This window comes from Engraulis encrasicolus, chromosome 13 (assembly GCF_034702125.1).
Source record: "Engraulis encrasicolus isolate BLACKSEA-1 chromosome 13, IST_EnEncr_1.0, whole genome shotgun sequence".
In the NCBI taxonomy this organism is placed as follows: domain Eukaryota; kingdom Metazoa; phylum Chordata; class Actinopteri; order Clupeiformes; family Engraulidae; genus Engraulis; species Engraulis encrasicolus.
In genome coordinates, this window is record NC_085869.1 from 46125463 (window position 1) to 46151753 (window position 26291).

The 26291-nt window shown below is 41.4% G+C and overlaps 3 protein-coding genes across 3 annotated transcripts in view; all 3 read right to left on the minus strand.

Annotated features, from left to right (window-relative positions):
• Nucleotides 1–1382: 1382 nt before the first annotated feature.
• gcgb (glucagon b) lies at nucleotides 1383–3394 on the minus strand. Its single transcript, XM_063214665.1, has 4 exons — nucleotides 3233–3394; nucleotides 2971–3076; nucleotides 2078–2218; nucleotides 1383–1742 (listed from the first exon to the last, which is right to left on the minus strand). The coding sequence occupies exons 2-4, from the start codon at nucleotides 3063–3065 to the stop codon at nucleotides 1622–1624; spliced, it is 357 nt and encodes a 118-aa protein (XP_063070735.1). The 5' UTR covers nucleotides 3066–3076; nucleotides 3233–3394; the 3' UTR covers nucleotides 1383–1621.
• A 2409-nt stretch (nucleotides 3395–5803) lies between these two features.
• Nucleotides 5804–18386, minus strand: fap (fibroblast activation protein, alpha). Its single transcript, XM_063214058.1, has 27 exons — nucleotides 18279–18386; nucleotides 18090–18161; nucleotides 17748–17826; nucleotides 15883–15975; nucleotides 15682–15776; nucleotides 15472–15546; nucleotides 15238–15290; nucleotides 14398–14467; nucleotides 13841–13961; nucleotides 13446–13600; nucleotides 13155–13252; nucleotides 12645–12774; nucleotides 12425–12463; nucleotides 11953–12051; nucleotides 11358–11428; nucleotides 11221–11274; nucleotides 10460–10587; nucleotides 10185–10229; nucleotides 9944–10042; nucleotides 9567–9636; nucleotides 9109–9303; nucleotides 8521–8575; nucleotides 7706–7805; nucleotides 7518–7576; nucleotides 7336–7408; nucleotides 7133–7206; nucleotides 5804–6436 (listed from the first exon to the last, which is right to left on the minus strand). The coding sequence occupies exons 2-27, from the start codon at nucleotides 18090–18092 to the stop codon at nucleotides 6332–6334; spliced, it is 2238 nt and encodes a 745-aa protein (XP_063070128.1). The 5' UTR covers nucleotides 18093–18161; nucleotides 18279–18386; the 3' UTR covers nucleotides 5804–6331.
• A 3891-nt stretch (nucleotides 18387–22277) lies between these two features.
• ifih1 (interferon induced with helicase C domain 1) overlaps nucleotides 22278–26291 on the minus strand; it is a 38897-nt gene continuing 34883 nt past the window's right edge. Inside the window, exons 15-17 of the mRNA XM_063214059.1 lie at nucleotides 25519–25712; nucleotides 23871–23964; nucleotides 22278–23295 (exon numbers count right to left, since the gene is read on the minus strand). Of these exons, the coding sequence (XP_063070129.1) occupies nucleotides 23080–23295; nucleotides 23871–23964; nucleotides 25519–25712 (504 nt within the window). The 3' untranslated portion in view covers nucleotides 22278–23079. The remainder of the gene's footprint in view (nucleotides 23296–23870; nucleotides 23965–25518; nucleotides 25713–26291) is intronic.

Genomic DNA, 26291 nt, shown 5'->3' on the forward strand with positions numbered 1-26291 from the left:
AATCGATTTGTCTGGAGGAACATCATGCAATCATCTGTTGCAGAAGATGTCAAGATGGCCCATTGCCAGCAGTGACTCCTTAGCTGATTTTGTCATGGGCAGGTCTTCGTCTTGTTTGTTCTGATCATAGATAGGTCCTCGGCTTGTATGGTCTTGTATAGTGACCATATGTAGTGAATCATACAAAGGAAGTTAAAGAGTGAGATTTCACGACTTACAATTTATGGTCGTAAATGATACAGGCTGACGTACATCGTTGGGAAGAATAACAAACGTGTGTGAGTGACAATCAGTACAGCAGAAACATTTCCATCACCAGATGGCTCAGCACATCAGCTGACAGCTCAGAGAGTCCTCAATCCCACAGCACACTGGCCCACTGGCTAGTAGCCACAGTGTGTGTGTGTCTGTGTGTGTGTGTGTGTGTGTGTGTGTGAGAGAGAGAGAGAGAGAGTGTGTGTGTCTGTCTGTCTGTCTGTCTGTCTGTCCACACCTTCATGCTCGTTTGTGTGTGTGTGTGTGTGTGTGTGTGTGTGTGTGTGTGTGTGTGTGTGTGTGTGTGTGTGTGTGTGTGTGTGTGTGTGTGTGTGTGTGTGTGTGTGTGTTTGTGGTCTTATCACTTCATGTCACCTGGTCATTCATCCATACCTGGTTTTACATGTTGAGTGACAGGTTTTCTCAGGTAATGTTCAGCCTCATTTTGCTCAACGATGCACTTACTGTCTTCAGGGACAGGAAACAGAAGTGATGAAGCATATCATGGCTTCAACTTGGGAGGCTTTAAAAATACAAATGAAGAAGGAAAAAAAACCTTGGTGATGTGACGTGGGTGATGGACAATCCAATACTGGCCCACAAAGGCAAAGTGCAGTAACTATAGCAACATTAAAACCGAGGGAAAAGGCCTTCAAAGTATTGGTATTAGGTTAGATGTTGTACCATAGCTGCTGCCAATTTGACATAGAGATATCTCTAAAATGGAACACATTTGGACCATAAGCCTCGGTCACAAGATAAAGGACATGTTATGAGGACCATTCATCACTCTAAACACAGTTTTTACAAAATATAGTCATTGCACAGGTCAGAATAGTGTTGTGAAAAAACCTAAATGATCAAATCTAAAATATGCCTTTAAGGCCTTATGCCCTAAAGTGTGACATTATTGACCTGATGTAATGGCGTCAGAGGTACATCTTGTCACCAGGCTAGGTAAGTAGCAGCTTGGGGCCCCAACGCCACTAGATAGGAACAGCTCACATTTTACGAAATACATTTGTGGTTATTTCTTTCGAACTTCCAACCAACTGACCACAGAATCTCAGTAGCCTTTGGAGTAACTCAACCATTCATAACAATAGAATTCAATTCACACAAACTCATGGAATGGTCAGAGCTTTGCATTCAGCAAATTTATTGGGGTGATCAATTCCCAGTGACAATACTGGTCGTGTAAAATCTCTTGCTGCAGTGAGGAGCCAGGATGCTGGGTTGTTGTGTTGGTGTTGTGTGTCCTCTGCTCCTTCTCCGCCTGGTGGTCTGTGGCTGGCTGTAAAGGCTACTGGTTGTCTGTTGGTGGAGGTGGAGGTGTCGGGGTGGTGTAACGTACGTAGTTACTGGCCTACTCTCGTCTGCCCCTGCCTGACTTCAGCCAGGACACAAACTCCTTGGCCGCCTGGTCCTGGAGGTAGGAGCTCACGTCGCTGGTGTAGGTGCCCTCGGCGTGGCGTCTTGTTGGTCCACTGGAACAGAAAAGGGGAAGGGCAATAGGATAATAAAGCTGGAAAGTTAGGTTTATAAATGAGGTGTAGTAAGCTACCAAAATGCAACCCAGTACTGTAGGCTATGTAAATGCTTTTAGGTGCACAGGTGGAAGGTGCAAACTACCCAAAATGCAACCAAAGAGAATGTAACCAACTACTTTGAATAAAATGTGTGTATTTGTAGAATCTAGGCGACTTGTAAAGGATTGTGGAAAGCCTACGAGAATGTACACATTTTGGTATTAAAAAATGAAAGGTTTTTCATGAAATTAGACCAGCATAAGAAGTAAATAAATGAGGTAAAGTGCACTCACCCACTTCTCTTAGAGTTCATCAGCCATTGGACAAAGTCTTGTGCTCGCCGCGATTCCAGGTATTTGCTGTAGTCGTTGGAGAAGGTGCCTTCTGAATGTCTCTTCATCGGCTCATTGTATAATGAGTCCTCTGTCATGATGCTGAAATTGTAGATGAGTTGTTGGTTATCAGTATTGACACAAAACGTCTTAATTCATTATGTACAATACGGGGTGAGGTGGGGCATTATCTGGATATGGATAAGGAAAGAAAATGTAAATGTAACATTTTAAATATTATTTTAAATACTATTGATAGAGTATATTATAGCAGGGCCCAATGATTTTGCTTTGCCAGGACAATAAACTCATGGAATACTTTCATTTGGAAATGTAGCATACTTCTGTCAATGGTAGGAACACTAAGGAAAAAGAAATATAAGACTTTGAAATCGAAGCCCTGTTGTTAACAATTCAGATATGCCAACTCCCATAACCTGAATAATTGAGAACCTTGAAGCGCATTCCACATTGCCTTTGACTTACAAGAGTACTTTGACATACTGACTGAATACTGTACACAGTGAAGAAGAGGTGTCAGAAGTAAAAATGAAAGTTAAAAAAAGAAACACTGTTTCCTTCCAACACAGGTAATTTATCTGAGTAACCAGTAGACCACTGTACCACCATCAGCTGACTCTGCACTGGTTGGATCAAGTTTGTGGTGGGTCATTGTTAGGTTTTAGTTTTTTTGTGTAACAACACAGTCTGTCTCATTGTGTACATTGTAGTAAATGGTGTAACAGCTATGCGCTAGAGTTGTACTTATACCATGAATTTATGTTTACTTTTACTTCTGACACCTCACCTTGTACCAGGTGAAGTGGCCTAGATAATAAGAGAGGAGCTGGTACCTGGAGTTGTCCTCTGTGTCTTGCTCGGGCACCTGCCAGCTACTCTGCACGAGGATGAGGAGCACAAGTCCCGCCAGCGAGTGGATGCCTGCCATGGTGCGTCTGTCTGCAATGAAGTGCAATACATTCAAGAATTCAGTCGGAGGCGCAAACAAACCCAAGAAATCGTGCCTCATACAGGTTTATTCCTATAGGAAGGATGCTGCAACTTGGTGCTGATGATAATGCCAGCCACAAATGTGCTGGAGGTGGTGAATCTCACCTTGGTTGTTGGTGGCTTGATGTTGAATGGTGCTGCAGGTGAATAGCGTGGCTCCCTCTCTTCTCTCTTCTTTCTCTAGCTCTTACTCTTACTCTCTCTCTCTCTCTCTCTCTCTGTGCACTTCTTCAGCTTCTCTTGGCTGCGTCCTGCTCAAAGGGCTCCCAGGAGTTGGCTCATTGGTCCCTCCTCGTTCCGCTTGTGTCTTATATAGAGGAGCCCAGAGAAGCAAAGACCCACGTAAAACACACGCACGCACCACCTGCATTACTCTCAAGCCATTAGTCAGCCAGCCGTGTCATCACACGAGACACCCTCACGTCGACATGGCTGTTTAAATAAGGGTCGCAGGGAACCAGCTTGGTTACATAACAACTGACACTTTATAGGCACATTGAAGTCGATAATGCCACTATGCTCTTCAAATATAACCAAAGACATACAGAGGCTCTGTAATAACATGTCCATTGTATGTATGTATGACCCTTGTCTTTTATTTCTCTGAGGGAAAGAGGTGACAAACAGTGACGTTGAAGGCACCAGAGAAGAATCTTGGGAGAATTGAGAAAATTAAATTGATGTTCACATTGATTTTTTTCCCGTATAAAAAATATTTGTTGATCAATTTTACTATAATTTGAATGTTGGTGGGGTCGCTTCATAGAAAAATTAGAATTTCTTTCCTGAAAGTTCAGCACATAATCTTTATAATACTTAATAACACTATATTTACATATATTTCTTAGTTGAGAATAGTTCTTACACAAGCTTGATGAGGGGTTGGATAGAAATCCCGTTTGATAAGTGTGATGTGAGATGTTCTTAATATAGTCAATGGGTACATACATTGTGTGTGTGTGTGTGTGTGTGTGTGTGTGTGTGTGTGTGTGTGTGTGTGTGTGTGTGTGTGTGTGTGTGTGTGTGTGTGTGCGTGTGTGTGTGTGTGTGCGTGTGTGTGTGTGCGTGTGTGTGCGTGTGTGTGCGTGCGTGTGTGTGTGTGTGCGCATGCACATTTAATTGGACAGTCTCAGAGAGAACAAGACAAGTTGGTATGGTGTAGTTCTTATTTGAAGAGTTCAGATGCTAAACTCTAAAAGCCAATAAAAAAATCCATTTAAAAAAATGAAATATGATTTCCCCCCAAGTAATTTCAGTCAAAATCCCACTCAAATGTTATCAACTGCAAGTCAAACTCAAACAAAACAAACAAACTAAATATTCTGAGCGAACCTGATGACGCACAGAAACGAAATGTGTTGTTTGCTCTGAATAAATGAACAAAGTGGAAAGCAAGTGTGTGGTAAACTTCTTTCTTTTGAAATATTGAACACTCTTGCATTTACCAGAACCTACAAACTGTGTATGGATTCTTGAACCTTTGCAAATTGATTTTTAAGTTTACTAGAATCATAATTGCCCATTTTTTGTGCACAAAATTCTTTGTTTAATCCTAATCACAAACTTTATTCATTAGGACTGACTAGCGGTGAAATAATGAGAATAGCTTCACATTTTTATAAAGTGCGTTGGCATTGGTAGGAAAATGAATGAAGCTAATAGCTATACTGGATGTATTGTACTGTATAGCCATATAGTTTGTGGGATGTTTTCAACATTAATATTCTTTCAGTGTGATGTGACAAAAAACACACATGAAAGTGTCTCCACTCTGTGTTCATGGGTTTCTGGTTCATCAAGGGCGCAAACCTGCTGGTGTCCACTGTGTTATGCAGGTTACTGATCAATCCAAGCAGCCTGCAGTTACCTGGCCTGGGGACTTTCCAGAATGCGACTTCCAGGGCAAGCAATCTTATGGATTACATTACATTGCATTACACTTAGCTGATGCTTCCATCCAAAGCCATTTAGTTATTTTAAAGTACAGTAAGTAATTAGAGGCAGTGGTGTAGTGTTCTATGAACACGGGCATACGGAGTATACCTACTTCAAAATTTCAGGGATTTCAGTATACCCACTTAAAATTGATTGATACATTGATTTGAATAGCACAAATATATACAGTATACACACTTAAAAAAATGCTCAAATATACAGTATCCACCATAAAAAAGTAGACTACACCACTGATTACAGGTTATTGGTGGCAGTCGTAGGAGCAGTGTGGGTTTGGGTACCGTGCTCAAGGGCACTTCAGCCTTGGAGTGAGGTACTGTAGGGAGTGGAAGGGTGGGATTCGAACCTGCAACCCTCTGATCTAAAGCCCATCTCCTTTAACCATAGGCCACGACTGCCAATGAATTACTGTAGTCTGGATTAATTAATGAATTTCAATCCTCATTTGCACACCATGGACATGGGGTTCATAAAATGTTCATCTTATTATCCATCAGCTTGCACCTGATATTTCCTGGATACCCCTCACTCTATTTGTCTTTCAATGACAAGTGAAGGGTATTTTCCAGCAAACTAGTATGCACTTTCAGCAGAAGCAAAATGATAAATACATGTGTTTTCACTCCAGCACACACTGCTCACCTAGAAAGGTGTAATTTTCAGAAGAAAAAAAAAACGCTTCCACATGGGATACATATTTACATATATTTATTATTGAAACATTACAACGGTTTATAAATGTTATTTTTTTTGGATACAAAGAAACAGTCACATGAGGTCTCAGTTTATGATTTTTTGTGTTTGTTCCCATATACGTCACTAGCACAACAACGTCCAGAGAGACCATTCAGCTTCTATACCCACAGAAACAAAGGATTCAGTGCAATGCCATCACGTGCATGCTTAAAACTGCAAATTGGACTCATGCATAATTCTTTAAGTACATCTTTTTGTTCATCAGATTTGTTCACATTGATGAGAATAAACCACAACATGTCCATACAAAAAAATGCATCAGCCAAAATTTTACACACACTGCACAATCAATATTCCAGTAACAAGTTGTAAAAAAAATAATAAAACAGCAACAACAGACTTCAACCAAACTGGAATCCTCAGTCCAAAGTTAAACGACTGAAATGTATTCGGACATTCAAGTACATTAGACAACAACTGTACTACACAGAAATATTAAGGACTGAATTTTGATCGTTCAGAGAATGTGCAGATTTTAGATCGGCCATCTATTTATGATTTGGGTAGGTTGAAGCACTTCTGGAGAAAGTGTGTCATGTGGTTGTAGACATGGTAGGTGGCACTGCCACCCAAACCGTGGTCCTTGTCAGTGTACCACTGAAAAACAAAAACAAAATCACAAATACGGTAATAATTAGGGTGAGGTCATTATAACTGAATATGATAGAACATACAGTACAAACCAGGGGAAATTTTAATGTAGAATTATGGCAACGCTGATTCTATCCTACTTTATTTAAAAGGTAAACCCATTCAGACAGAGCACATTCTTAATCTTTTAAGCAGCCTCTTTGCACAGATAAACCCATGGGCCGTTCACTATTTACTGAAATTACTTATCTACATTACAACAACGTAGCTATGACAATGCAGAGAAAGTAATTGGTTAAGACTTGGTCATTACACTTTTGGTGACGATTAGGCTATAACAGAGACTCTGTGCAAAGGGGTTACGACTTTTAATGCCATGGCAATGTTGTTAGAAAAAAAATCTGCAAATTCCCGCACACTGACCGCTTTGCTTTTACTTTAGGGGCTGTTTATACATACCCGGGTATTTTGATAAACGTAGACCTTTCCCTTCGTTTGTGCCTTTCGTTTATGAACAAACGGAGGTTTTCCCTCTATAAACGAAGCTTCAAAAAACTCAGGCAAACGTGGAGATTTTTTGAAAACTCCGGTTAGCGTTTGTATATAAACAGAGATAAACGGAGACGGAGAAATGTGTGTCACCTCTAGTCTTATGTTCTACCTCTATGATGAAAAAAACCCCACAGAGGCAATGAAACCTACCATTGCATCAAAGTCAATCTTCTGATCCACGAGGGCTTTGGAGATCTGTGCGGCTTGCTGGAAATGGACATTATCTGAAACAGAGCAGCATACACATGTACAGCAAGTGAAACATACTAAGTAGCGAAACAGATACACATATTGAATAAAAATATGTGCAATCTGCAAAACAATTTTGACAATTTCAACAAATTCATACACACCATCAGCAGTTCCGTGAATCAGTAGATATTCCACATCCTTAAAATTCTTTGCCCTGGCAGTGACCGTTGAGTTCTGTTGCCACAGTAAACACAAATGTTTGATGACATGGGTAAAACAACACTCAATACAACTCCTAACTTTTCCAAAGCAGTTCTATTGTCAACTTTCACATCTCTCTCACCTTGTAGCCATCTTCATTTTCCTCTGGTCGACTCATGTAACGCTCAGTGTACACAGCATCTGCATTAGAAATTGTTGTGAAAAAGACAACAGAAATATTATTGGCACAAACACGTACGAATATGTACTGAATGCTATTTTAATATTCTTTTTAAAACTATTAGTGAGGGTTTTTGTCATAGCACATACCATAATACTCCCATTTGGCGACGGGAGCTACTGCCATGCCACATTTGAATACTCCACTGCCAGAGCCCAGGGCCATAGATGTGACATAGCCTCCATAGGACTGCATCAACACAAATATCATTCATTTAGTAATATATCCGGTAACATTTTATTTACATGTTTTACATGGTTTACATGTTAGTCACTAATACATACTGAACTGTCTGTATAAGTGACATATAAGACATTTGTTAAGCAAAATCAATCATATGTTAAGCCTGTATTCACAAATGTCCTGCTCTCTGCCAATAAGGTTTTTTTTAATTGATATAATTCCAATAAGGACCTGTAGTGTAGGCCCTTAACCCATTGACGCCTAAGGCACCTGCAAAAAAGGCTGCTGAATGCCTGAGCCCTTTTAAGAAAAGCTGCCCTCACCCTATACAAACCTAAACATATCAGCTTCTGAAGCACATACAAACATGCACAAAGTTGCATTTAAACGCTAAGACCCTCATCTTTCATTAGAATGTGTTCATTCATCTCAAACAAACAGAGATTTTTAGTAAAGTTGTCTCAAATCTCATGAACCTGAATGTTGCGTAATGCAGCTCCAGGCGCCAGGGCCAATGTTGCGCAACGCAACATCAGGCATCAATGGGTTAAAAGGTCTTATAAGTCACTTATAGGTCTTATAAGACAGTAACTAGGCATGCATTAGTGGCCAACATGGGGACAATATTCTTAGGTGTCATAATATAGTATATACTTTGGTAATGTGCTCATTTATTTTGTCATCATAAAGATCGAAAATGAAAACTATATGTTTGACTTACCCAACCCCAAATGGCTATCCTGTCTTTGTCAATGAAGCCCATTTCAATGAATTTTCTGTCAAAAAACCCCAAAAAGAACCATGTTACTTACATTCAAACATTTGATTTGTTTTATTTTGTGCTTGTGCTTGTGCTTGTGCGGGTGTGTGTGTGTGTGTGTGTGTGTGTGTGTGTGTGTGTGTGTGTGTGTGTGCACGCGCACGCGTGAGTAAGTGACTGTGCTTGTGTCTGTGAGTGATTGCACTTAGGTGTGTGTCTGCACATGCAGGAGTGTTTGTCAGACTGAGTGGTTGTTTGCCGACACCTTTCTCTCCAGCCACAGGATGTAATGTGTAACCCATTGCAGGCTTTTCACCTGCACTTGGTTGAATGCTATTCCAAGCCTAATGAATAACATACCTGAACAGCCCCTATGCCCCCACTTAAAACCCCCACGCCCATTTTTACGCAAGAGCTGTCCACCTCCTCATCTCCTCCCCTTCCTTGTGCACTACTGGGCCGGCAAAAAAGTGATTTTATGCTAGACCGGCACAAGCGCCACAAATAACCCGCTTGCGTTCTTTCACGGCTAAGCACCTCTCCTTTTACCTTGCGGCCCAGATCTGATCTTCCACCTCATACGTTCCCAAGCGCTGGTAGATGGAGTGCATGATGCTGTCGCCCTGGTAACCGCTGCCCCTGCCATCGAAGGTGGCGACGATGATGCCCTCGGAGCTGGAGAGGAACGTGGACCAGCCCAGGCGGAAGGAGAAGTCCGTCGTCTGGCTGCACGGCCCTCCGTACCTGGAACAACAAACAACCAACAAGTTTAGCCACCATCCATTTCCTATCCATTTTATTTATTATGTGAAATGTATTATGTGAAATGGTTTGGTCATACCGACCTTCTTTTCATTATTTGTGCAGGTTTTGACATTTTTTAAAATTATAACGGACCCTTTTTGAGTACAGATGTGTGCAAAGGAACTCTACCATGGACACATTCAAGTAAATGGTGTATAATGTTATCGCTGAAATGAGGAAAAAAACAACAACAGGAAACTCACACATAAATTAACAGGGGATATTTCTTAGACTCGTCAAAATTTGGTGGCAGCATCATCTGGTACCAGAGGTCTGTAGAAAAAAAGATTGTTATTGTTAATAATAATGATATATGATATTATTCACACTTTTGATCCGTTTATTGTTACTGGTTCATCACTTGTCCTGTCTCGCACTTTAATGTCAGTCTGTAAATGTCAGTCCTGTGTATTTGTATGTCCTGGCATGGTATACAGAGAGAAACGTAATTTCATTTTCCTTGTATGACCTGTGCATATGAAGAAAGTAACAATAAAAGCTGACTTGACTTGACAAATGCTGCGAAACTGTAAAATAAATCATTTGACATTAAAATGGCCTCAGCTTGGCAATATCTTACCAAATCCTTCATGTCTCAGTGTGCCTCGGCGAATAGTAGGCATGTGGAACTCTGTCAGGATAGACTGCAGCTTACTGTTGTCCTCCAAAAGCTCCAGCTCTGACAAATGAACAGTCTGACATAGTGAAAAGCAACACGTGGTACATTTGCTACTGAATATAATACAGTCCTACAAAATAAATGACACATGATAAAAGATACATTTGATTTTTTTTGTGTCACATGAAATTTGCATACACACCATTGCCTTCGTTATCAAGCATAGTAAACAGAGGAACGCCAGGACCTGTGTATACAAAAACAAAAACAAAAACAAAAACAAAAAGCAAGCAAGAAAAAATGTTATTGATGATAGTAAGGATGACCCATTGCTATGTAGACATGCTTTTTTTATCAGGTGAGTTCACACCTTCAGTCAAGGTTGCTGGTGTGTAACATACTTTTCAATTGTTTTGACATATGCAAGCTATTTTTATTACAGGTTTTTTTTTGCACGAATGGGTGCAGATTACTCACCGTAGCAGTCCATGCGGACGTAAGAGGCGTTTTTGCTGAAGATGTGACCTAAGTTGTACTGACACCTTTCTGGATGCACCGAGCAGGTTAAGCAGCGCGGTTGACTACTGCCACCGCATATGTTGACCCTACAGAGAGCACAGAGGGTGAAGTGTGAGGGTTAGAAAACATATAGTAGGCCTACCTATCACTTACTCTCTCTATGTGTGTGTGTGTGTGTACGTGTACTTTAAGTGTGTGTGTGTGTGTGTGTGTGTGTGTGTGTGTGTGTGTGTGTGTGTGTACACATAGTATGTACTGAAAATGTGGAAACTTGTGTTGGAAGTAAAAAAGTAAAATAAAAAAATAAAAACATACAATAGTATACTTTGTGTGTGCATGCGTGCATGTGTGTTTAAGTCTGTGTGTGTGTGTGTGTGTGTGTGTGTGTGTGTGTGTGTGTGTGTGTGTGTGTGTGTGTGTGTGTGTGTGTGTTTCTGTGTGCGCAGTTTCTTTTAGTTTTGTGTAAACTCCTATAAAATTTAGCTTGTGCTATGATAAATGTCTATCTGTCAATCCAAATAAAGAAGTAAACTGTGTGTGTGTGTGTGTGTGTGTGTGTGTGTGTGTGTGTGTGTGTGTGTGTGTGTGTGTGTGTGTGTGAGAGAGAGAGAGAGAGAGAGAGAGAGAGAGAGAGAGAGAGAATAGAAATACAGACAGAGTGAGGCAATGTCATCAGCAAATAGCTCAGTTACAGTCTTACTTGTTTGATTGACACTTACTTGTAAAGATTTCTCTGGCCTGGCCTTCCCATGTGTTCATTGCTTATGTAATATCTGCAAGTGGAAAGGAATTTTATTGGGTTGCTCAACAGGTTTACCTCTTTAGGACTTGATTTTTCCATTACGTCATAACTCACATGGCACACTTGGTCAGCCTGGAGATGTAGATCACTTCCCAGTTGCCTGAGGTAATGGGTTTGGCTTCACCCTACAGAAAGAGAGAGGTGTGTGAGAGAGCACAGTCCCGGACAGGGTAGACGTGGTTCGTGTTATAATATTCGTGATTATAATACAAGTGTATGCAAGTACTTGAAAGAGGTCTGTAGTCTGTAGTGAGATTGTCATTCAGCTAGGTCTAGAATGGTCATCTGTTTTATTTTTTTAAGTACTAAGGGGGTGTTGGCAGGCTTATGATGAGCTTAATGTGGGTCAAAAAGCTTGAGAACCACTGGTCTAGGTCACCTTGTCCAAACAGTAAACAGTAGTGAGAAACAGGACTTGTCTTGTTGGAGCTTCGGGAAACAGTCAAGTTACTTACAGCTAAACTCTTCAGAAAGTACTGCAATGATTCCCAAACTTTTCTACTGCTGTTATGGAGTTATGTTAACTATTAAGCTGTGTTTTCCCCCGTTTTTACAAAAAGTCCATTAGGCCTGCAAGGGGTCCCAAGTCAACCCCCAGTTTTGGGAACTACCGATGTACTGCATGATGAAAGGCGAATAGGGAACCTACGCCTGTAATGTGGTGGATGTGCTTGTATCCTCTGGAGTCACTCATGACCTTGTAGAAACTCATTTTGTCTTCTGCGAAAAATGGCGGCGAAGGATTGAACTGAGAGGTAGACAAGAAAAAAACAACACTGTGTGCATTATCAGTAAAACAATAACAAACAACATAGTGTATGTATATCACTGAGCTATTATCACTGCATAATAACATATCACCAAACAACATATTGTATGTATATCACTGAGCTATCATCACTGCACAATAACATATCACCAAACAACATACTGTATGTATATCACTGAGCTATCATCACTGCACAATAACATATCACCAAACAACATTTCACTGAACTTACCCTGCTCATCATCTGATTTACAAATGGTGAATAACAACTTTAGCTCATTACAACAGATAGACAGATAGACAGACTGACAGACAAACACATAGACAGACAGAAAGACAGAGAAGTACTTACTTGGCCCACCCAGCCAGTTTTGCTCATTTGTTCAAAATTCTAAGAAACCAGACAACAGAACAGTTAGCTGGAGCAGAAGCAATAATCCATGTATCAGATATGTAAGGACAACGCCAGATCTCATCTGGCCTCCGTTGACATCCCCTGGGGACAAGCCAGCAGGCCACCACAGGAGGACAACAGGTGGCCAATGATGACACATAAGTACACACATACGCACATTGTTTGCAACCCAGTTAGTCCCATCAAAGTCGTAGATCTGCAACAGGACGTGGTTCTGCTTCCGCTTGGTCCACTGCACAGCCACCCGATCATCTGTCACCCAGGTGACTGAACTCATGTAGTGATCGCTGGGTTAGGAACAAGACACATACACATACACACCCGCACACACACACACACACACACGCACGCACGCACGCACGCACGCACACACACACACACACAAACGCACACGCGCGTGCACACACACACACCACATGCACGCACACGCACACGCATACACATACACAACATACAGAGTATCAAATAAAGTACAAATAAATTCACCACATTCACCAAGGCCTCCTAAATATCAGCATGAAGGTGAATGTATTAGTCACCATCTCATTTTTAGGTTCCAAAATACATATGTAAGCATGTAACATGTGTCCTATACTATTAGCCAGTCTGTTATATGTAGAATAATTTTGTCTATCAAATTGCTGTAAATGAAAAAAAGTGACATTACCCTGAACCGATTGCATCTGGCACAACAACCTGTGCACGCTTTGTTGGATTAGCTGTGTCAATTACATAGAGTTTCGCCTTGGGAATGGGTGAGCCAGCCTACAAGAGAGAAAAAACACATTCTGGGTATAAATGTGTTTGCCAATTGGATGCACATACGTTAACACTCAATTTGTTTCTCAAGGGAAATGAGCAGATTGTTATGCGCTTGTCCATTCTGCTTTCTATTATATTTCTATTATAATGAAACAACGCAAACATATGAAATTCAATGTGTTATAATTCAGCAAACCTTTGGGTATGGTACTGCAACCGTGACTGGGTATTGTCCATTTCCAAACCATGAATAATCAATGGTGTGAACGTTGCTATCGTTCAGTTCGAGGTAGGCCAGAAACTTGCCGGTCGTAGACCACCACATAGCCTCGTTGGATGCAAAGACTTCCTCTGTAAAACACAAACACACATTATATCACATAATGCAAAGACGTCCTCTGAAAAACACAAACACACATTATATCACATGATGATTTGTATCAAATATTTACATAATTCGATTTGCTTACAACCACCAAGCACACATTCAAATGATTTGCTTCATCACTTGTTTATTTGTTTGTTTGGTTCTCTCTTTCTTTCTTTCTTTCTTTCTTTCTTTCTTTCTTTCTTTCTTTCTTTCTTTCGCACCTTCATAAACCCAGTCTGGGATGCCATTAAGAATATGGTTCTCCTGTCCATTCCATGTCACTTGCACTGATGGGCTGGTGGCAGACTGCTTCAGATAGATGTTGTTTCTCCATGTGTATGCCTATGGGCACAGACAATTCAGTTGGATGAGTACAATAAACTTCAGTACAGAGTACAAAGGCATCTTGGAAAAGGGGTATCACTTATGCTCTAGCCCCTTTGGTGCGCAGAGTCCAAAAGACACAGAATAACAAAAAAAAGACTAGGTGGGATCCTACATCATAACACAGGGATGACTGGATGACCTAAGAATATTTTTTAGAGTGCAGAAAAGTTATCAAAAGTACATAATTATCATTAACAACTGGATGGATTTGAAACAATGGATATGGACGTGCACGCACACACACACGCACCCGCGCACGTACGCGCGCGCACACACACACACACACACACACACACACACACACACACACACACACACACACACACACACACACACACACACACACACACACACACACACACACACACACCAATGGACAGACAACACTCACCAGCATGCTTCCTGAAGGGGCCATTGTCAAGAGTTGTACAGCTTGGGGGAAGTCCGAGGTGATGAAACTCCTGTGGAGTGTATTGAGTACACCATGATGGATAAAATATTCCAGACATGTATTTAAAAAAAGAAGAAGATATTTGTATGGGCTTTTTGCCTTTAATTCAGATAGGACAGTGAAGAGCGACAGGAAGTGAATGTGGAGAGAAACGGGGTAGGGTCCTAGGGATGGGAAATGACTCAGGCCGGAATCAAACCTGGGTGCAACCCTTGGGCATGCAAGCCCAAATGTGGGGGGGCTTAGCACCCCCTACATGTATTTTTAAACTGTCTTTAACAGTTCAATAAAGACGCTTTTGCACACCTCTGTAGTTGCGTAGGATGTTATCCCAGCCGGGTTGTCAGTCAAGTGAAAAGAAATCCCGCACACTGTCCATTCCACCAACAAACTTTAATACAACGTTTCGGTCATCCGACCTTCTTCAGTAGTAAAGTTAGGTAACTTTACCTGAAGAAGGTCGGATGACCGAAACGTTGTATTAAAGTTTGTTGGTGGAATGGACAGTGTGCGGGATTTCTTTTCACTTGACAAACTGTCCCCTTTAACTGCAGAGCCTGTGTTATAACCTTACTATCATCAAAATTGTAATGACCAAGTCTTAATCTGTCACTTAAGGCTCTCAGTAATGTCATAGCAATGTTGTTATGATGATGTAGTTGAGTATTTTCAGCAAATAGTGAATAGGCGACCCCATCTGCAGTAAGAGGCTACGAAAAGACACGTCACACTGATGATGAATAACCTGATGTTTAGTTGTGACTCAGAAGGAGAACTTACGAATTATCCAGGTCATATAGGGAGAAAGAGGCGCTGAAGCTGTGTCTCCATTGCTATTGGGGATAACAAGCAAATCAACCATGAACATTGCAGGGATGCAGTCCAGCTAACTGCATATAATATAGAATTCATATCATGAACATGTGCGTACATACAGTAAAATACAAACATTAAACTTAACCACGAGGCCTACTAAATATTGGTTATGTTTTGTAAGTCATAAATATACTGTACCTTTGAATAGTTACTCTCAAAACAAATATATTTCCGATCAGCAGAAACTATGTAGTCTGTAGAATCGACTTGAGTCTGCAATAAATGCACAGATGTTGGTAACATAAAACATGACATGATGGCAGCGGACATCATGTAAGATATCATGTAGGTATATTGTATGGCACAGCATACATCATGTAAACATAAAAAAGTTTAAGAAATACTTACAAATGTTGTGTTGGTTATAAAGTGAGATATTTCTTTAGTTTCAACATTATGGAGCATCACATGTCCTTCTTTTGACTTATGAAGATATTCATTATCTGAATGAGAGAAACATGCAATTTGCCACATTTAACCAAATGAAATCACTCTATTTATATCTGTGGAGATTTTAGCCTAGAACCTTCATCAACCAAAATAGCTCACCTGATATCCAGTAGACACCATATTTCTTGTACCTAATGGTATCATTGAAGTAGTCAGCAAATGTATAGATTCTCTTTTCTTTAGCCCCTTGTCCTGAAATAGGGTAAAACACAAATAGTGAATTGATTAACTGACAGTGCCACACGTTTAATGATGATGGTCATGCTGAAACGGTGTGATGTGCAATTACAGTCTCAGTTAGGGGAGAGCGGGGTAATGTGAGACATTTTTTACATTAACTCCCCTCTAGCCAAGCTAAAATTATATATCTTTACAATTTTCACATTTTCCACTAATATAGGATGTTACCCAACTATGGAAATGATCAGAATATCTATATGACCAAGGACCATACAAATATAATTGTTTTTAAAAAAGTGGTCATGTGTCTCACTTTACCCCGGAGACGGGGTAAACTGAGACAAACCAGAGAAATTCCTGGGGTAAAGTGAACCACCACAGTTTAAGCTGATAAACTTACTTTTCTACTTTAAAACAACATGTTAACATTCCAACAGCTAGATTAATAACCACACATTCCAAATCCAATATTGTAGGGGCTGGTAAAACACTTTTTTCCATTGGTGACCTCAGTGGCTACACGCCCCATCTCTGTGAGGGGTGTTTTTAGCCCAGGTTGTCTTCCTGGTGTAATTATTTGACTTCATAGCTTTCCTACAATCAGGGCTGGATTAATATGGCCTGGCAAAGGCTGCAGGTTGCTGTGGGCCTCCCTGGAAGGTAAATTTCACAACAACATTTCATAGACAGTGTCATCATTGACATAGGAATTAAGGATAACATGTCTACCAGCTGTGGAGAAGAGTATTAACAATATTTAAAACTGTACTCAACATTACAGATTATTTTTTCAATATCGCATCTTATCAGAATTCTGCAGTTTTTACTTTAGGCCAATCAGGGCCCCCCTGATTGGGGCCCCTGGGTGGGGGCCCCTAGGCTACAGCCATATTGAGCCATATATGTTAATCCGGCCCTGCCTACAATTTATATGACTAACAATAAAACCGATTAATGTAATATTTCACAAAATTGTGTTTTTAGACCTTATTTACACATGTTTTATTATATTTTTAAGTGTCTCACTTTACCCCAAATCATTTGTCTCAGTTTACCCCATACCCACCTTTTTAGAAAAAACAACATGCCTGGCTTTTCAGGCCCATCTTAAACCAACATCAACCATATGGTTTCATGTGTTGGAAGTGCAGTAACATGTATAGTATAACTTTATCTACCTGAATCTATTTTCTTTGCTGAAACAGTTGATTATATCGACCGGGCGAAATTTTACTTTCATGTGCCAAAAACACATTTTTGTGAAAAAAGCATGGTTAATAAAGCTAAACAACCATTTTTTCTTCTTGGTAATTAGGGAATGTGAGGGGGATGAAAACAATGTGGTTAAATGATCACAAATTTGTTCTAATGCTGAGATATAGGGGGTGTCTCACATTACCCGGTGTCTCACTTTACCCCGCTCTCCCCTACCATCACTTGATGGCGCCACTTTTCTCATTTCAGAGTTATTCCCAAAGAAAAAAAATCAGGGTGTCTGAAGTCTACTGAAATAGGTTGAGTGTCAACATGCACTTATAAGAACAAAACACGGTAGACTAATAGATGAACACATAGCCTGAGTGATGTGTCAGATTAGGCAGTCAAGTGAGTGTAAACTGCCCCCCCCCCCCCCCCCCAAAAAAAGTTACAACTTTTGAACTTCGTTCATTTTAAAATTTCATTTCAAAGCACAAGCTCCAACTTTCAAGGAAGGTGCTTTTCAAAATAAAGCAGACCAGGACAATTCTCTAAACGGGTGATAATACTGAAAAATAGCAACTTACTATTTAAATGTATTGCCGTTGGGATCGATATTAACATGATGACGACAACCACACCTACCAACGCCAAAAGCAGCTTGCCCTGTATAAAATCACAGACATAAGCACGCGCAAAATGTAGAAGATTTAGAATCATCAATAAGCTTTTGCAACAGGGAGGCTCTTCGAAAGAACTCAGAAAAGAATGAGGACATGAACGCATGAAATCAATGGCACTTCAACACTTGAATGATGTTCCTCGAATAATGGTATCCATAGGACAGGGTTTTGAACAAAGTTTTTCATTGTTTCTGAAGTTTTGCCGCATTTCTGATGTCGTGCATAGAAAAATGTTAATCTACTTACCATGACTGCTTAGGTGGTGTCCAGGAGATCCACCGGCTGAGTAACCGGTCCACAGTCAGAGGCGCAGGTTCGCTGACGTGGAGTAAAAATGTTACTTCTTTTCACAAATCATTTACATGTCACGAACAACAGCCGCTCGGGTGATTAAAAACGACATTTCTCCATGAGATCCAATGTTCTTTCATTTACCATAAAACCGTTGCCTTGGAGTAGCTTTGAACTCCAGACTGCAACTGTTGACCATACAAGTTTGCAGTTCTTATTACTTGCGATGCTTCCTCAAACTCAGCAGCCTGCAGAAATTTCCGACGGGCGACGAATTCGTAAAGGTTTAGGATGTGGCTTAATGTTCTCTGAACGTCGTAGCTGACTCAGTTGTGACACTGACAACCTTGTCAAAAAACAAAGTATGGAAACTACATATCCAAATTGTTTATATGAGCAATATGCCACCTTCTCTCTCCAGAGACTGATGAACCCTACTTTGCATTTGGAGAGCAAATAGATCAAAGTATATCAAATTGGTGTTTAATGTAATGTCATGACTTCAAAATATGGGCGTTTATTTACAAATGTGGGCTAATATCTTATAGCCTATTGAGCGTCAGTGATAAATTGATGGCTACTAATACAACGTTCTGCAACAACGAAAAACAGAGCACCTTTACGCAGGGTTGATTTAAACTTTCTTCCTGGTGTTATTGTATTGATACAGGCGAAACATTTCGTGGTTGTAACACTTGTTCACTCCAAACAAGCGAGTGAGCGAATGGGAAAGGAAGAGAGGGGTAGGGAGGGAGAGAGGACCACTTGTCAGAATGTCAAAGCAAGCCACAGCGTGCGCTGTGACAGTTCCTCTCCTGCGAAGGAAAGATGGATCTTGTCCAGAGACATATGGATAATCTCGGAGGATCTGCAGAACAGGTGTCTGGAGTACATTCTCAAAGGATTCTGACTTCTACTCCTCGTCAGTAATGTAAACATGTCAATATAACAAGAAGGGACAACATTTGCATAATTGTGTTTTTTTTTAACCCCACGTTACCTTTACTGGTAGTACTACCTGTACAAACCTGTCCCAGGGCATCAGGAAAGCAAAAAAGGAATACTCAGACAAAATAACAACACACTTCAAAGACAGCAGAGATGCACAGAGCCTGTGGCAGGGCATACAGGCCATCACGGACTATAAGCCTGCACCACGAAGCTGTGACAACAACACCTCTCTGCTAAACGACCTGAACAGTTTCTTTGCCCGCTTTGAAGCACAAAATGACACTCACCCACAGAAAACTCCCCTCCCCCCCATGATCACCCTCTTTACCTGTCCTCTGCCAGTGTTAAGAGGACACTGGCCACCATCAACCCACGCAAAGCAGCTGGCCCAGACAACATACCAGGCCGAGTGTTGAAGGATTGTGCAGAAGAGCTGAAGGATGTCTTCACAGACATCTTTAACATCTCTCTGGAGCAAGCAGTCATCCCATCACTTTTCAATGCTGCTACCATCATACCTGTGCCGAAGAAATCATCACCATCATGCTTCAATGACTACCGTCCTGTAGCACTGACGCCCATAATCATGAAGTGCTTCGAACGGCTAGTCCTGTCACACATCAAAGCCACCCTACCCCCCACCCTAGACCCTACCAGTTCGCATACCGAGCCAAGCGATCCACGGAGGATGCAATTTGCTCTGCCCTCCATCCAGCCCTCACCCACTTGGACAATAAAGACTCATATGTGAGAATGCTGTTCATTGACTTCAGTTCAGCATTCAATACCATAATACCACAACAACTCATCAGAAAACTGGACAAACTAGGTTTCAGCACCTCCCTCTGCAACTGGCTGCTGGACTTCCTGATGCAAAGACCACAAGCAGTACGGGTAGGGACAACACCTCGAGCACCCTGACCCTGAGCACGGGGGCTCCGCAAGGTTGTGTTCTCAGCCCCCTGCTGTTCACGCTGCTGACACACGACTGCACAACGACCCACAGCACTAACCATCTAGTGAAGTTTTGCGGATGATACAACACTGGTGGGCCTCATCACCAAGGGCGATGAGACTCACTACAGAGAAGAAGTAGACCTGCTGGCCAGATGGTGCAAAGACAACAACCTCCTGCTGAATGTCAACAAGACCAAGGAGATTGTTGTCAACTTCCAAAGGGTCCAAAAACAACTGCCACCACTGACCATCGACGGCGATGCTGTGGAGAAAGTGAGCAGCACCAAGTTCCTTGGAGTGCACATCAGCGACGACCTCTCTTGGACCACCAACACTACATCACTGGCGAAGAAGGCCCATCAGCGTCTCTACTTCCTGCGCAAACTAAAGAAGGCAAGTGCTACACCCTCCATCATGACAACATTCTACAGAGGAACCATAGAGAGCGTCGTGTCCAACTGCATCACAGTGTGGGGAGGAAGCTGCACGGAGAAAAACAGGAAGACACTCCAGCGTGTTGTGAACACAGCGAAGAAGATCATTGGAGTACCACTCCCCTCCCTGCAGGACATTTACACCACACGCCTCACCCGGAAAGCACTGATGATCATCAAAGACACAAGCCACCCTGCACACAAACTGTTCAGCCTCCTGCCCTCTGGAAAGAGGTACAGGCGCCTCCGTTCCCGTACCACCAGGCTGGCGGGCAGCACAATGCACCAAGCGATCAAGATGCTGAACACTCAACCCACTCTCCCTCCACTGTCAGCCTCTAGCCAGCAAGGCCACTGACAACCCCCCCCCCCCCCATCCCCCACCACCATATCTGCGACTGAACATTCCACCTGCACTACTATACTTGTGACTGAACTTTCAACCTGCACTAACTCAAAACACACACACACACACGCACACACACACACACACACACACACACACACACACACACACACACACACACACACACACACACACACACTCACACACCCACACACACACACACACACACTGCACTTTCTGCACTAAACCCAAACATACACACACTGACACACACACACACACACACACACACACACAAGTCCACACACACACACACACACAGACACACGAACATACACACAAGACGCACACCGCACCTTCTACCTGCACTAAACACATACACACACATACACACACACACACACACACACACACACACACACTGCTGTGGTGTACTTGACAGACCTCTTTAATATTTATTTTTCTTCAAAATGCTACTATTACATGGTCAGAACGCTATAAAGGACTTTTTTTAGGAAAAGCACAAAAGCACAACAATACCTCTTAATGTATGTCCTCTACAAGTCTTCTGTTGTCCAGTCTTGCACTTTAAATGTCTGTATGAGCACTGTCTATGTCCATACTGTCTTAAGTCCATGTATAAGTACTGTCTATGTCTATACTGTCTATGTCCTTACCTAGATTAGTCTATGTCTGTATGGGAAAGCAAGAAATGTAATTTCAAATTCTTTGTATGACCAGTGCATGTAAAGAAATTGACAATAAAACCTACTTGACTTGACTTGACTACCAGCCTACTACGCCTTCACAATTTAGTAGATTTACGCACAGCCATCCATGCGTTATGCAAACTACTGACTGATGTCCATGCCTACGTAGAATATAAAAAATAGGCCTAAACTTTCTACACAAAAATCTCAGTAGGCCTACTTCACACATGGATTACTACTATGCGAGCGCGCAGTGATGATGATTGATGCCCATAATCTCATTCACATACACGCGCGCGCGCGTACACTCATACGCGCAAACACAGACACACAGACACACACACGAAACAGTGTATTGCAGTAAACCAGTTTATTTATTGCCACTACATTGATTTATTGACAAGCAAATATGTGCGCCATGTCATTATTATTCACATTTGATAGTCATAGATCAATCTAAACTAAACACGGGCAATTAAAAGTGCTGTCCATAATCGACACTGCAATAAATATTTGCGCAAGCATTTCGTGATTCATGATTCTTGGCTCAATAGCTTAAGCCTTCAGGCAAGAAAGAAAGTGCTGTGGACATGCTAAATGTCACTCTCTCTCTGAACACAGACCCAAGTGCCTCACAACATTTCACTGAAAACCCCAGGCAGCAACTTAAATAGCAAAGCCTCAAGATACAAAACACAGACAACAAACAGTTATCATCATTGTCAACTGCAGGCAACTTGTTACACTTCTGTGATGTCAACAGCAGTGCACAAAAGCTGACCCACCCACTCCCCAAGGTGTAGGACTCTGAATGACAACATCAGGCAATGTTCAGAGAATTGAGTTCAGAGTTGCTTTGTTGATTTTAAGTATTCATGTACTAAGTGAAGTGTTGTGTTATGTGATAGTCAGGCCACTACCCAAAACTACAAGAATTTGTTGAGGTTCTTAATGTTAAAGTTCCATGTTCAAGATTTGGGACAACTTGTTAAATTGAAAGAGCTTTCAGAGCATTATGTGTTACTAAATGATTCCAGGCTCTTTTTGTATCAGCACAATCTACATTTGATGCGGTGTATAATTCAGCGCTAACACCTCAAGCTCAGAAAGTAAAAGTCCTGCCACATATTTATTGTAAACAATTCACTAAACCAGGTGACAGTAATTTAGCACAATTTAACAACAAGGTAGGGTATACATACATGTTTTTGTTTGTTTGTTTATAAACACGGTATTGTGAGGAGGGGCAAGACACTGGCACGTGCAAATGCTTTGACCGACAGCAGTTTCCAACAATCAGAGGTTGAAGAGTGCGCAGCCAGGGGTGCGCAGCCAGGGGTGTTTACAAACGTGAAACCCATGTATAGGAGCAGGAGTAATTAGTGACTTGTCCGGAAGCTCAGGCGTTGGAGTACAGGAATACAGTATACAGGACGTTGAAGTTCAGGATTTTTCTTAGTGCCGTTTGCTCTGCCTTTGGTGTTATTACAAAGTTCAGAGTATGAGAGATGTCTTCTCAAAGCAATCTCAGTGTCAATTTGTCACGGTCACGCTGTCTCCTCTTCCTCCTCCTCCTCCTCATCGGAGTTGCCATCCACGGCCAGGTCCATGGCATGCTCCGAGTAGTCGAAGGCTGGAAAGCGTATGGCCAACTCGCTCCACTTGTTGAAGACCTTGTTCTTGCCGTTGTACGTCACCACGAAGTTCTTAATGTGAAGACAGGGGCACTCAATGCCTTTGTACAACATCATGGACCCCAACGTCTGGTGACAGGAGTGAAAGAAATATAAAGTACATTTCAACATTTTCTTTTTTGCATTACTTACAAGTCCATTGTTAATTGATTGAACAATGGATGATTTTGTGAGAGTGAATTGGTGCTTTCCAAAAGAACTTTTTATTAAGGTTTTTGTTCTTTCTGCACATCTGTGAGTGTGTATTGTCTGTGTATGAATGTGTCAGAGAAAGAATGGTAAATTCATGTATGAGTAGGTTAGTTGTGTGTGTGTGTGTGTGTGTGTGTGTGTGTGTGTGTGTGTGTGTGTGTGTGTGTGTGTGTGTGTGTGTGTGTGTGTGTGTGTGTGTGTGTGTGTGTGTGTGTGTGTGTGTGTGTGTGAGAGAGAGATTATTGTCAATGTCTTATTGGTCAAACGCAATTTCAAACTTCTGTGCTAACCCTGTTACATAGATTTTTGACAATAAAGTACTATTGACTCTTGACTCTTTTTCCAAACACACAAAATCCCAATTCCAGGGTACAAAGTTACATGATCTAACTCACATATATCCCCTGTGAGCACTAGTTTTGTGGAGTTCATTCTGGGTAGATTTGACTTACATGGCCACAGTCTTTGCATGCTATGGTCCCGTTGGCCTCATAGTCCAGCTGCCTCTCCTGAAGTGAAGCGTTTTCTCTTACGATAATCGCGCCCCTGAAATAAAAGTTAAAAACGTCACAAAAAAACAAATGAAACAGTTACCTTGTAAACACAAATATCAAATGATTTAGACAGCAGTACATTAGCACGGCAGTACCTAGCATAATGATTATTATTATTTCAGACAAATCATTGTAAACACAAGAGAAGACTTGAATTTAGTGTACTGTTTTATTATTAAAGAATGCGTTTCACCAAACTTTGCACATTCGTTCTGTTTTCTTAAAAATGCTGATTTATTGTCTTATGTGTGCAATTAACACATGGTAACCTCCAACCTCCAACAACAAGTGCTTAGATTTGAACTCACACAGAACAAGTGTTTTAGTCTTTGGAGCAGAGAGAGAGGCCTTGCTGTTGGCTATTGTGATTGGATGCAGTTCAGTGAGTAGGGGCAAAGACATTTTGAATAGGGGCAAATGACTTTGGTAAGGCTGACTAAGACTGTCAGGAGGTCTTTTAAAAACAAACTCTATAAATAGTATACCATGCCACAGGACACAATGGGTGATGTGTGGACTCACTTAGCTAAATAAGTATGTGTATACTAGAGCAAAAAAAAAAAACCTCAGTAGGGCAAAAAAAGTGCTACAGATGTAAAAATCAACTGAGGTTTGCAAGTCACCATTTTTAGAAAAGAGTCATATAATGTATACAGTAACTCCTTTTGAATCCTCCTGATTCATTATGATTAGAGTAATTGATCTTCTGTGTCAGAGACTTTGAGGTTCCTAACTGTACGACTAACAGACTAGGTTATTAATGACAAAGTTCAATGCTCAAGATTGGGATAATTTGTTAACTTGTAAAAGCTTTCAGAGCATGGTGTGTCACTAAATGATTCCAGGCATGATTTTCATCAATACATCTGTTCTTTGTTATTGTGGGTTTTGCATGTTAGGTCTGTGGATTTGCCGCAGTTTCACTTCCTCTCTCTGTATCTGTATCAATTGATGAGGCTTTCCTTTTCAAATGTGCAGACATCTGTACACAAATACCTGCTTAAATAACTGACTATGACTATATACAGTAAACTGGTATGTGCGTGCATGTTTGTGTGCCTCCATGTGGTTTACAGATCTGTGGATTGTCAACAGCAAGAGAAGTGCCAAACATCTTCCAAAAAGTACTCTTCTGGTGCCACTTTTTTCATCGGGACACAGGTGCACTGTACCTATAAGACATACCACATTCTTGCATTCTTCAATGTAGTATTTAGGATCTTGTGATGTTATGCATACTGTAGAAGCTGTGTATCCACCGTCACATAATTAGGATTATTGTGTCTATATGTAAGGTACTTTGTACTCAAATATATTGTTTAATTGCATTGTGAGTGAGTGAGTGTGTGTGTGTGAGTGAGAGAGAGAGAGAGAGAGGGAGAGAGCGCGCGAGAGAGTGTGTGTGTGTGTGTGTGCCTGGCTCTTTGCAGTGGTCAGGGCCAAGGCCCAGGTTCTAGTCCCCTTCACTTCAGTGTGTGTGTGTGTGTGTGTGTGTGTGTGTGTGTGTGTGTGTGTGTGTTGGTTCTGCAGGACAGGATGCTCATACCGGAATCCCGGGGTGACGTTGACATGGTGCATGTTCTCGATGACCTTGATGCCCTCCCCCAGGCACACGCTCTTGTTGCAGCCCTTGCAGCTGAAGCGCACCTTGCTGGGGTCCTCCTTCTGCATGCTCTTCTGCTTCTTCTTCTTCGTCAGCACCTTCTTCTCCAGCATGGCCTGCACCTGGTACTCTTTTATCTGATCATCAAACACAAACAAACGCAGGGCAGCCGTGGCCTAGTGGTTAGGGAGTTTGTCTTTGAATCTAGGGGTTGTAGGTTTGAATCCCACATGACTTCTCCTTACACGTTCAAAAACACGTTGCAGACTTCTGTAAGAATGGTGTTCGCAGGTGTAAGATAGACACAAAGGCAGAGATTTGTCAATCATGTTGAAAGTTTACTGAGGATACTCAAGTCAATTTTCAACGATACACCTTAATTAGTCATATCATCGGAGAAAGGCACGCTTCTGCCCTCCAAGTGTCTGTAAGGTAGTTTTATTGAACTTGTCTTGTCAGTTTTGATTGGTTGTCCTGATCAGGTGATCTTGATAGAAGCTACAGAGTACTTTCAGAGACTTTCATGATACTTTTGTAACATTCCTTAACAATGGCTTAGTGTGTCTAAACTCACTCTGCAGCCTCTGTGTTCTGTTTGTATCAAAAGAGGAATGTTCTTGGGTCACCTGATAAGGGCGACCAAGGTCATGGTCATACTTATATATTCTATATTCCTATACTTCCACTTTTATTATGCAGTACAGTGTTGGTTTCTG

Coding starts and splice junctions, on each gene's coding strand:
- gcgb (XM_063214665.1), bottom strand. CDS start 3,065: ATGGCAGGCATCCACTCGCTGGCGGGACTTGTGCTCCTCATCCTCGTG. Junction 2,219..2,970: donor GACACAGAGGACAACTCCAG/GTACCAGCTCCT, acceptor CTACAATTTCAG/CATCATGACAGAGGACTCAT. Junction 1,743..2,077: donor ATGAACTCTAAGAGAAGTGG/GTGAGTGCACTT, acceptor TTTCTGTTCCAG/TGGACCAACAAGACGCCACG.
- fap (XM_063214058.1), bottom strand. Junction 9,304..9,566: donor TATCCCCTGTTAATTTATGT/GTGAGTTTCCTG, acceptor TTGTTGTTCCAG/GTACGGAGGGCCGTGCAGCC. Junction 7,577..7,705: donor CGCCAAATGGGAGTATTATG/GTATGTGCTATG, acceptor TTTCTAATGCAG/ATGCTGTGTACACTGAGCGT.